General features: G+C 48.4%; 1 protein-coding gene across 4 annotated transcripts in view; it reads left to right on the top strand.

The window, feature by feature from the left end:
• Positions 1-2,045: 2,045 nt before the first annotated feature.
• Positions 2,046-12,557, top strand: part of BASP1 (brain abundant membrane attached signal protein 1) — a 51,069-nt gene continuing 40,557 nt past the window's right edge. For 2 of the 4 annotated variants that reach the window (XM_015619396.1, XM_015619395.1), the window contains exon 1: positions 2,046-2,240. Coding sequence is in view for 1 of the 4 variants with exons in the window: in XM_015619394.1 (XP_015474880.1) it covers positions 3,116-3,406 (291 nt within the window). In the remaining 3 variants the exon portion in view is untranslated. Of the gene's footprint in view, positions 2,241-3,100; positions 3,407-8,348; positions 8,373-12,557 lie in introns of those variants that run through there. The other 2 variants (XM_015619394.1, XM_033512144.1) reach the window with 2 other exon arrangements.

The raw sequence follows: 12,557 nt of genomic DNA, 5'->3' as shown, positions 1-12,557 counted from the left end.
AGTCAGCGCGGGGTCAGGACGCGCCTCGCCTCCGTGGGGAGCTACCTCCTTCTCCGACGGCCAAGGACGTGCCAGGGCGTGTCCCCCTCCCTTTCTTCTTTTTCCTCGATTACACAATTTAACGCTGACTGCTGCATGCCTCACCCATGCGGTGCAGCCGCCCCCCCGAGTCCGTCATCCTGAGCACAGAGATATCGCGGCCGGGGTTGATGGGGGAAGGGGTCCCGCCTGCCCTCCCCCAGCTGCGGCAGGGCGCTGCCAGCCCGCACCGCGCCGCGGGAGGGTGGGATGCTGCATCGGCCAGGTGTGGCATGGAGAGCTCTGCGCCTCGGCGGCTGCAAAGCGAGGGTTAAACCACCAGGAAAACGCGAAGATACGAAGGAGGGCTAGGGAAATAAAACCCCATAAAATAAAACTATGAGGAAAAGATTGGCTTGCGAACGCTCTCACGAAAATATAAGGAATTGTCCCTGCCCGGTGAACTCGCCGTGTCCGTGCTCCTCCTTCCCTCCCTTCCTCCCTTCGAGCCCGGGGCTTTTGTGTGACCGCGGGCGGACAACGGGGGCTCCCGCCGAGCTGCCAGGTCGTCCCTGAGCCTCTCCTCTGGCGTTTCGGACTGGCCTCCCGCCCCGGCAGCGGCTGGGTGGATGTTCGGCACAGCTACAGGTTGCAGGGTGCGGCGTGTGAAACACAAACTCAAACGCATTTTATTGCCCGGTAGTCTCCCTTCATGGGAATGTCCGAGGAGCGTGACTCCTCTCACCGCACATCGCACCGCACAACACGGCCCTCAGAAGAACGCCCTGGCGGCCGCGCCTTCCCTCTCCACAAGCCCTGCTCCCCTTTCGCTCCATACCCATCGAAAACGCAAACCAGACTTGACCTTATCACGAGCCTACTACGCGTGTCTCACTCGATCCTTGTCCCCAGATAAATGGGGAATAGCTTCCATTGTTCTTGCTGAAAGATGGTGCTGCTGGCTTTGAAGCCCCGGTGCAGCCGAATCGCTCCCCTTGAGCCAGAGGTTTCCCCAAGACGTGCCGTCACCACGGTCCGCTCCACCGTCCTTCCCGGGCTGCGGGTCCCGGGGCGGGTCACCCGGCGGAGCCACCGCCCGGCCCGGCCCGGCCCGGCCCGGCCACCGCTCGGGGAGCAGAGGGCGCCCCAGCCCCGTGCATCACCGCCGCCGCCGGGCTCCCGCAGCCTGGAGCGGGCGCGGAGCAACGAGCAGGGAGCACTCGGCCCCCGCCACAGCCAGGCTGGAAAAAGGGGGAGGTGGGAAAGTGCGGGCAGCACCCTCGGTTGTGCTGTGGCGGCTTCAGGGATGCTTTGAAACAGGGGGAGAGCTGGAGCGATACCAGTCCTGAAGCCCCAGCGACGTTCAGGCCAGCTCTTCAACTGCAGGAGCGCCCGGGAGAGATCCATTCTCCTGAGAAATGTGTTGCTCTCCTCTATTTTGCTGCCTTTTGTGTTTAACCGGCAGACCTTCTCCTTAAGCGTGCCAAGTGCATCCAGGCCCGGGAATTTTTAGTCTCTTGCCGCCCCTCTCCGCCGTGCAAGCGGCTTTCCCGCTCCCCGAGAGGGCTGCAGGTGTAGGCAGGCGGCCCGGCTTGCCCGCTCCGTCCGCCGCGCAGCATCCCAGCTCTGCCGGGGAAGGACCCTCCGCCCCATGGGGCACAGTCGCCCCCTCCGCGCTTCGGGTGCGGAGGGTCGCGGAGCGCCGGCACCTCGGCGTGCGGCCCCGCGCCGCGCCCGCTCTCCTCGGGACAGGGAGGTTGGCCGCTTCCTTCCCTTTTTTTGAGGGTTGTGTGGGGGGGTAATGCTGCAAGGTGCGTTCGCGGACCCGCGATCCAGCCCCCCCGCCGCATCCTGCACGGCTGATATTTAAACCTGGGGTCCGTGCGCCCCCTAAGCGCGAGCGCCGCGCAGCGCATCCCCCGCCCGCCAGCCCGGAAAATAAATAAATAAAGCGTGTGGCTTTTGAACTGCCCACAGACTGTCACAGGGAAGGGGGGAGGGAGGGAAAGAGGGAGGGGGAGAGAGTGAGAAATGCAGAGGCAGCAGCCGCGGTAGCGGCGGCAGTGCTCCAGCAGGCACTAGGCACTCCAGTCCCGGCGAGCGAGCGGGCGAGAGCCACAGCGCTCCGAGCGAGGCGAGGGGGCTCTGGGCTACCTGGGACTCTCTTTGTGACACCCCAGCTCACAAACACACCCACAGGGACAGAGGAAAAACACATAAAGGTAAGATGCCGTGTGTCTCACTTACGCCATGTACACAGCAGCCCGCGAGAGCTTTGCCATTTTTACCATTTTCCCCCCTTCCGTTGTATCTCGATTGTGGGGAGAGATGTGCGTGTGAATCGGTAAGAGCAGAGAAAGCGGAGCAGCCCGGGAGGCGCCTGGCCGGGCACATTTTAGGAATATCGCTGCGAGGAGCTCGATTCCTCGAGAGGGGACCACCTGGGAGCGGGATCGAGGCACACAACGGACCGAAGGCTATTCCGTGAGATTTAAATGCCCGGGAAGGCTGTCTTGGGGAAGGGTGGGGGTAGCGGTGGGTGTGGTGGGAATAATAGTGGTTTATGCCCAAATTCTTTTCGGTGCTTTTAGCCTGTTTCCAAAGGGAGTCTGCTTAGTTAATAATAGTAATTAAAGGGGGAAAAAAGAGGGAAAAAAAAAAAAAAGAAAAAATAAAGAAAGGAAGATGCCCCAAGCTCCCCATGAAAGGAAGCGCTGGGAGAAGAGCACGCACGGCGCCAGGAAGATGGCAGGGCGGCTGGGCGGGGGACAGCGGTGCTGCAGGGGAATCACGGGGGGCCGGGCGGCTGGTGGGGGGCTCCGCGGGGTGCGGGGGCCGTCGGGGCGGCCGAGGAGCGGGGAAGCGGCGCTTGCCCATTGTGGCCGGCGACAACGCGATTGTCCCCGGCGAGGCGGCGAGGAAGCGGCGCTGCCTCCGCGGTCACGCGTGCGCGTGGACGCGCCGGCGGGTTTGAAGCGCTGCTCCCGGCGGGGCAGCACACGCCGGGGCTCGGGGGCTCAGCTGCCCGAGCAGGGGCCACGGACCCGCCGTCAGACACGACAGGGACCGCCGCTGCCGCCCGCCGCGCTACGCCCCGATGCGCCTATTCTATGAATATTCACCGACTGCCGCCCCCCGCTTCCCACAGGTCCCCATCTGGCTTTCCGTTTTTCCCCCACCAAAGAAAGTTACAACTCCCCTCGACCTTTTTTTTCTTTCCCCTCCCGGCCCGTCGTGTCGCCTCTCCCCCACGCACACGCGTGTCTTTCAAACGCGGCTCCCGCAGGGCGCTTTCCCCGCGCCTCAGCTGGGCGTGGCGGCTCATGCCGGGGAAAGGAAGGCGGACACATGCACACCCCCGGGACACCCCACCCTCCTGCCACGCCGGGTGGGCACCGCGCGGGGGATGCGGGGCGGAGGGGGATGCGGAGGGGGATGCGGAGCGACGGGGGGATGCAGAAGGAGGGGGATGCGGAGCGGAGAGGGATGCGGACGGAGGGAGATGAGGGCGGAGGGGGATGCGGACGGAGGGAGATGCGGAGCGGAGGGGGATGCGGACGGAGGGAGATGAGGGCGGAGTGGGATGCAGGCGGAGGGGGATGCGGGAAGCCCCCGCCGCCCTGCCCGCGCCTTTGTCTGTGGCCGACGCATGCGCGGAGGCGGCGGCGCGGATGGGCCGGCGGCGGAACAAAGGCTCCGCTGCGCCGCGACCCCCGGGCGCTTCCCCTCACCCGCCCTCCGCCAGACCCAGCCTGGTTCATCGGGGTGACCCAGCGGCACCCCGGCACCCTTCCTACCCCGCGCTGCGCCTGGCTTAGCTTTGGCGTCTGGTACTGTGAGCGATGACGGAGCGGAGCCGCGCCCCCACGCCCGTGTCCTCCCCTCCCCTCACCTCACCGACACAAAATTTGGCATTTAGGAAAGGGAAAAAGGGGAAAAGGCCGGCCGTGCTGCCCGCCCCCTCCCCGCCCTCAGCGGGTTTCGGTCGGCGGCCGGCGAGCGCCCGGGGGTGCCCCCAGAGCTCCAACACCCGGCCCCGCTCCTCAGCGGCCTCGGGGGGCAGGGACGGGGGGCAGGGGGTCCCTCTGCGGCAGCGCGGGGTCGTTCGTGGGTCCCTTCGAGCAAAGAGGGCGAAGCGGGTGGCGGGACGTGCCGCAGTAGGAAGCCCCGCGGAGCGGGCACGCCGCAGGGACGTGCTCCCTGCCGGGCTCCGTCTGGGAGACACGCGTGCTCTGCGTGCCCGGGCTCCTGAAGCATCTCCCTCCGCCGAGGGGAAGCAATCTATCAAGAGGAAGATTGTGTGCGTGCGTGTTAGTGCGACATCTTGAGATCTCTTTTGTTCGAATTGTTGCGTCTCCATGCTGGCATTGGTGCCTGTTCTTTCTTCACTACTCTTCTTTCCCAACTCGTCAAAAATTCGGATATGTATCTCTCTTTAGAGCATGCTTAAGCCTGTTTGAAATGGATCATTTTGTAAGCTAATGACAATTTCTGAACAGAAGACTACTGGTGTGTTAGTAAGGCTGGAGTTAAAGCTGACAAAAGAATATTGCCAGTGGGCTGCTAAGCAGGCGATGGTAGTGGATTTTATTGCTTCCCCTCGAGGGTGATGAACATTCACTAGAAAACATACATCCCAAGGCCCCTTGGGATATTTCCATTGTTTCCAATTAAGATCTCTTCTGAAGAAGCCATCAGAGCCATAAAATATGTCTAAATGTCCCCTCTCTGCTTGCCAGATGCTTGCCAGGCACCTCCTAAATTGGTGGCCAGGCTGCAAACACGGAGGGTTTTTTCCCCTGTGTAGATGTTCCCCATTAAGCAGGAGAGTCTGGAGTGGGAGTGCCATACTGGAGGAAGATAAAGCATCCGCTGCTACGGCTCTCTCCAGGGGAGATACCTTGTCCCACAGAATCCTTTTGTATTCTAGGTGTTTCTGAGAATTCTGGGCAATATTTAGGAGTGAGGGCAGAAAAAGAAGAAGCAAGGACGTGGGCAAAGGTTTTTGTACTCGCTGTCTACTCATTGTCTTCATGTTGGGGAGAAGCTTTGCTTTGTGATCTCCCTTCCTAGTGAATTGTATGCAGTGGGTATTTTCTTTTTGTCTGGTTGTTTCAGTTTAGCCAGGGAGCACAACTGATCTGTGGACAGAATAAACACAAAACGTTGGGAAATTCATGGTGGCTCTGTCTATTCTTGTGTGCTTCATGTATGAAATAGCTGATTGTGTAATACAGGGAAATTGTATGTAGCTGCCAGAATGCAATCATGCATGGCTTTTTTCTGTTGATTTGAACCTTTGAGTATATCATATCCAGTTAAAATCAACATTTAAAGGGTGAAAACAGTAAAATCACTGTTCAAGTTATTGCCTGAAGAAATGATCAGGTGAAATTTTTTTCTCTCCCCCCCACCCTCTTCCATACATCTTTGCATTTGAAATGCATCACCCTCTGAAGCAACATGGTGATACAAGGTTGATTTATTTCAGAAAGTGGAATACCTTTGGTGCATACCCTTACCCTAAGACTACAGAGTATGCAACCTTCATAATTTCTGGAACCATGTCTAGAGCTGTCTCCAGTCCTTAAGTATTTGTGTTGTGATCTTTCAAAATCAAGTCTGTGGAATAAATTGTATTTTCCAAGTGAAGCTTCTTCTGTTTGTGCTGTGTTCCACTGGTAGCCTTGCCCCATGCAGTGAACCATGAAGTCCTTCAACAGAACCTCCTGCGTACATGATGGCTTCCATCTGAACAATGGTAAATCCTTCCCTTGTGCCAGCACCCACCCATGGCCTAGTGGCACACACTGAGCATGGTAGGGAAAAAAACCAGCTTGTTGCAGGGTAGAAACAGGCCTTCCCATGAAATCTTGCGAGAGTTCTGTGTGGTTACATTGTCAGACACTCAACTACCATTGAGCTAGTAATTATTTGGAAATCTGCCATAGAAAGCTGATCATCTTGCACTAATTTTGAAAACAAAAATTTTAGAGGTTTTTTTCCTATTTATTTTTATTTTATTATATTTTTGTCCCATCTGTATGAAGAGTATTCTGCAATTTTTTTATACACACTTGTTCACAAATCCCAGGTCTTGATTTAGGTGTGTAGGTGTAAGTGTAGTGTCCATGGGTGCAAAAGTATAGTGTCCATGGGTGCAATATAAATTAAACGGGTAAAATCTAGTTCTTCAAGTAAGAAAACTAGATAATCTTAAAATATATAATGAAGAGTATAATAATCAACCAATATTCAAGGCCTTACCTTCATTCATACAAGGGTAGTAAAGGCAGGCCATTTTGAGGTGTGCTACAGAAGTATGGAGATTGTTTTATAATGAAAGAAAGATACTTAGGAATAACTTGAGTTGCTGCTTCTGTGTCAATCAGGAATGAAAAGAATGAGGTAACAACCAGAGAAATCAAAGAAATTCCTGAAAGCATTATAGACTTGATAATAGAAACCATATGCAGCATAATGGCGGTTTCATGCATTAGTAGGAAATGCTTTCAAGATTAAAAAAATATGCAGGGGGAAGAAGGGGGGGAAACCTTGTGCAGAATGGAAAGGACTTTAAACTCTTCCTTACAATATCTTGTATGTCACATTTCTCTTCCCTAAAAATGATACCACATAAGCTTCTTACTTCAAGATGGAGAAATGAGATTAATATAAAAATGTATCTCTTGGTTATTCAGTATGAAAATTCATAAGTTTAGAATAGAAATAGATTGATAGCAATGTTATTCCTCAAACATGAAAATTCCTGACTTGCCAGAATCTGAAAATAAATCTGTTGACTTTCTTATGCACACCGATAAATGTAAAGAGATACTGATTTGTAACACATGTGGAATGGTCAGGTTTTGCCTGGAAGCAAGATGTGTAGTAATTCCATCTTAAGTATGGTTAATGGAATTTAACTCTGAGGAAACAGTTTTATTAATAAAAACCTTCTGTCTTAGGATATAAGTCAAAGACTGATCTCTTTTGATGTATTTGGTATGGTCTTCTGCAGAGTAAGAATGAAGTAGTCTGTATAGTTGCCTGACTTGTTTGGTATATACTGCCAAGTACCCCACCATTGGGAAAGCCACATGCTTTTTAGTCACATGTTGCATAGTTTAGATTCTAGCCCGGTAAGTGGTGCCACATATGATTATGATCTGCTGATACAGGGATTTGTTTTTAACCTTTAGGAATCTGAACATCTTTCAAAAAAATGTATTTTGTGTACACTGCCTTAGCAGTTGTTTAGAGCAGCATGAGCTGGTACTTCATGTAAACCATGGGACTGATGGCAGGATCTTCCTTTTGATTAGAGACTTACTGTCCTTACAAAGGACACAACACTGAATGTATAATAAGACTGAGCCTTAGCTACCAATCTTGATGGATGATGTCATGATGGTGATTGTAATACTATTGGCGCCTTGGCATGAAGAGGATATGAATGCACTGTTGAAGGGTAACCTTTTCCTTCGGGTAAAAGCCTAGCAGCTATTATGACAAAGTTTCCCAAGGATTAATTTTAATGACAGAAATCTATGCCATCATGACTTTGTTTGACAAATAGAAACTAGTTCTGTATGAGCAGTGAAGTCAGGGGGCTGCTGGCTATCTCCTGTTTTAATAGTCTTTAAATACTCAATGGGATGTAGAACATAACCCCTGCAGAAGGAGGAGAGAGAGCCTGGTTATAGTTTTTGAACTTATTTTCTAATATTACTGTTTTTCTTGTGTGGTTGGTTGGTGATGGAGGGGCTCATATTCAAAATTGCCTCTTGATGTGATTAACTATTTTAGGATGATGTAGAGGGTCACATAGCAGGATCCTGTAGATGTGCATCTGCTAGACAAATTTAAGATGATTGCTGAACTATGGAGAAGAAATGAAGCAAAGTTAGACAAAACAAAGAATGGGTCAACAATGATAGAACTGATGCAAGTTTCTCTCATCTTACTATCTTAGAAAAACATATGCCAAACATGCACAAATCAGGATGTATAAAACAGTGAAAACCCAATAACAAACATAGTCAACATGGAAGAGTTACACCATGAGAAATGCTTTGGTATGTGCTTGTCTGAGATAGACGGGAGCCAGAGAATTGCTACATCAACTTCCTGTAATCATCCTTCCTCAAGGCAGTGAAGCGCGTCTTTAGCGGAGAACAAAAACAAAAACAAAAACAAAAACAAAAACAGGATAGAGGACGTACAAAATTAAGAGCCTAAAAAGGACAGGGTGAAACTTGTCACCACTGGATGAGGTGTTCAGATTTTTTATGCGTTTCCCTTCAGCACACAGTTTCCAGTAACACAAAGTTGCTGTATTTTGGCCTGTGCTGGTAAGTGCATCATTGACTTTTGCTGCTAATTGTGCATATCTGGTGGGAGGAGGCAAATTCAGTGAGATCTGAGGTGGTGTAAACAGTTCTTATGGGTTTCTTGCTGTCATCAGAAAAACTGAAGCAAACGGGGAAGATGTGCTAGCTGCTCTAACCAATGTTTCCTAACTAGATGTTCTGAGAGAGTGGGGATCATTTTCCTCCAGCAGTATCACTCAGCCCTGCATGTAAATCCTGCACCAGGGAATGCATAGTCCACACTGGGAATAGCTAGTGTCACTGAAGAGAGGGTGAAAGATGTGTTTTGCCTGTTGCTTTTCTTTTCATATCTACAGGCCTTACAAAGCAAGGGAGTCCAAAGTTATCCAGAGGGAAAAAAATTAAAAATCAGGCCTGATTTTCTAAGCTCTTCCATTCCACACTTTGCTTTAGATATAGGAGAGCACTGTTGGTTTGTAACTTTTTTCACTCAGAGCTTTCACTAGGAGCATGTGAGGCTTCTGTAGGGTACCTGAGTGCTCAGAATAGCCCCTGAGTCTGTAATTCAAATGCTTAAATTAGCAGAATGAAGCAAATGTGGAAACATGGAAACCCTTTCCTTGTTTACAGTCCACACATGCTCTATGTAAGTTCAGCAATCATAGCTAAGAGCTTTCTGATAGCTCTAGAATGCTGCATGTAGGATGCGAGAGTTCAAGGAGAGTGACAAGTTGTCCTTGAAGATATCTTTTTCTCTGAAGGATCTGGTATTACTCACAGGACAGAATTTTAGCAAGAGGAATTTATCTATTCTCTGCTTCTGTATGCTGTTCCTTTTTCTCATTTCCTACCCTTGGAGATCTTCATCTGGAAAAAAAAAACATACTTCAGTGAAGAGGTACCAGCAGAAACGTTTTAAGCTGCTTGTAGCCATCTGATGTTCCACCCGTATTGCGCATTTTAATGATTTATTCAGTTCTAGTTTCCCTAGTGATATCTAGAGGAACATTCAGCTTTCTGCATAGGGTCCCATCCTTTCCATTCAGTTGCCTTGAACGGATTCATTACCTTAATGAATAATACTTTTAGAGCCAAGCTAAGTAAGAGCTGCCATGTGCACTGAAATATGATGGTTTACCAGAGTGCACTCTTTTCCTGTTCTTGTAATAGTGAGTAGAAGCCTCAACAGAGCTGAAGAAAACTAATATTACATTATTTTTTTAATAAGCACTAGAATGATTATTAGGTCACTGAAAGTTCAGCTGTCATCCTCTTCTGTGGATGAGTCAGTGACTGACAGATTCATGAAGAAATTATTGGTGCTACTAGCAATAGGAATGTGGCACTCCTTCTGGTGTCTCATTTCCCGACTGAACAGCACACTGTACTGACAATCCCCTAGGCCACAATGTATTGGAAGTGGCCTTCAGTGCTGAGGTACCTTCTGTTGCTAAGGGTTCAAACTGGACTGCAAATCACCTACAGGTGTTTTTGCAAACATCTCTTGGAACGTCACTGTTACCAAGACATTATGGAGAAGAGCAAACATATCAGTTAACGGATGACAAATGCTTGAAGCAGGATAAATATTGTATCTTTAAATACTTGCCATGTGTGTTCTGAGTTGGAGTTGAATTGTGGAGTATGGTGTTGAGGGAAACGAGCTGGTGTTGCGTGCTCTCCCACAGCCATTGACCCTGTGAGAAACATCTGAGTGCCTCACCATCTGAAACACAGGGATGATAGAGAAATTCTGCACTGACAGATTTGTGGTTCAGGAAAAAATTTCTGTCCAGGAGTTTTCCATGGAAGAATGACAGTAAATTTACAGGCTGAGAATAGAAATATTTATCTCATAAGCTTTTATTTACTTTCTACTTAAAATATAAGTTAATTTTTCCTGACTGAAGAAGCTATTTTAAATGCTTCTTGGTAGAAACTTTACTCTAACCTGTTGGGATATACCATATTTTTAATGCCCATATTTGTAAATGTATTCCATTAAAAAAAAATTTGTTGTCTTCACTATTTTTTCATCTAGCTTTGGCTCTGTGCCCTTCCTTGTAATGTTACTGTAGCTCACTTATCTGCATTTAAATAAAATTACTATGGTGGGTATGTAGCCATTTGCCTTGCTTATCCTTTCTAGAAGTCCATATTTTCAGCCATGAACTAACTCAGCCTATTTCAGGGAACACTTTGATAATCACACAGTAATATGCTGTGTGTGCATTAGGAGCCATGCAGAACATAGGAAGATCCATGTCATCAGCTTAATTGTGTGCTGTCATTCATATGCAATGAGTGGAGGTATGATTCCAGAACCACGTCTTGTAAACCTTTAATTTTAAATTCTGTAACTCATGCTACGAGGCCCCAACGGTTTGCATGCATATAGCTCCCAAATCTAGATGTTCATGAAAGTGAGATCATATCAACATGAGAACTTGGTCTCAAACAAAGTTTCATGCAAATCCTGTAACAATATGGAAAACTTGGAGCTCTGCCAGCTGAAATAATTCAACAGTTTTAAACTTCTTACCAGTTGAAGAAATATTAATGTGATTTCCTTTGCTGGCTGAAAGGGGAGCAAATTTTTACTTTTTACACATAGTTTTAGTTTTAAACAAAAGTGGCTCTTGACTAAATGGAAAAAAAAAAAAATCCACCAGCAAACCCAACCCTTCTGTGGCAGCTTGAATTGTCAGTCTTATTTTCAAAAAGAACTAGATTTGTTTGATTCCTGTAGAAAATTAAATTGCTGCAAGCTCATAATTAGACTGCATTAGTGAGTTGAAAAACCTTTCAGAACACAGTTTTGGGGGAAACATTTGCTATTACAAAAGACAAAGCTTGTCTGTCAAGCTGTGGCTGTGCTGGGTTGCATATTGCATAAACGCCGATAGCTGCCACAGTCATACTGTCCTGGGCTTCTTTTATGGAGAACCATTCTTTGGATCCACTTCTAATTGCTCTAGATTTTAATTGTGTCTAAATAAAGCATGGCATCTATAAAATGATGGAAATGACAACGTGATTGCTGTGGACATTGCATATGATGCCATCAAGGTGAGGACAGTGTTCAGGCCGAGTGAGGTCATGATGACAGATGTATGTGTCTTTTATTCTGAAGGACAAGTTTGTAGCAACAGGGTGAAGACACAAAGTAGCCTTTGGTCTCTGTGGAGGGTCCCCAAGTAGGGGGCCAGGGAATTGAAGCGTATTGATTTAGAACGTCTGCTGTACATTGTGCTCCCAAAAACCCCTTCAAAGGAGATTGTTTTCATTAGAACTACAGCTAGTCATCTCAGTTAATTGACTCCACACACAGAGAAAATTTAGTGCTGATAGAGCCAAAATAATAGATAAGTTTTATTCACAGCCTGATGTCTGCCCACAAACCCATTTGACACTAACGCTTGTTGCAAGTATGCAGAAGTTTTGTGCATTGGAATGAAAAACCAGAGCCTTCCCTAGTCCTGAACTTCCTTTTCAAAACCCTTGGAATCTGACTGTGGCTCTGCTACCTGGTCCTCAGCATTTTAAGTTTTTTTTTCTAAGTTTCTAGTTCCTGGCTTGAATCTCTGGCCTGTCTCTCCCTGCTGTCTTTAGAAACTTCATCTCTGAGTAGCCTTAGGGATTCCACCTGGGAAGGAGCTCCTCTGGTCTTCTTAAAGCAAAGAAATAAAATCAGACTGTCCAAGGGAGCCTTCTGGGCTATCCTGCAAAAACAGCAGCTTTGGTGAGACTGCCTCTGTGGTAGGAAGTGCCAGTCATTGGCTTCTGCACTAGTGATGTTCATTGACTCCCTGCTCTGGAAAGAAGACCAAAGGGGTGACTTAATTTTTACAAATGCCCTGTTTTATCTTAATTAATCTAGCCATATGATCCTGGTCCCCTTATCTAATTAGCTAGGGAGATAGTTAAATATAACTTCATGTATCTAGGCGCATTTAGCTATTTGTGGTTAAATCTGCTCATGGTTCCTAAGAGACTGTATTTCAAAGCTACAGTCACAGCCAGGAATACCTTCATATAAAATAAAAAATACAGAGAGTTCATCTTAACTAACAAGGTGGAATATTTTTTAATCTTAGCAATACTCACAGTTTACAATCACATTAAAGTCTTTCATGGAAACAAGGAGTCATCTTTCTGTGTTCTGTCACTAAGGACTAGCAAGTAACTGAGATGTACACAAGAAAT

Source organism: Parus major, chromosome 2 (genome assembly GCF_001522545.3).
Source record: "Parus major isolate Abel chromosome 2, Parus_major1.1, whole genome shotgun sequence".
Taxonomy (NCBI): Eukaryota; Metazoa; Chordata; class Aves; order Passeriformes; family Paridae; genus Parus; species Parus major.
The sequence above is the reverse complement of the archived record's forward strand: the minus strand, read 5'-3'. Positions and strand labels throughout refer to the sequence as shown.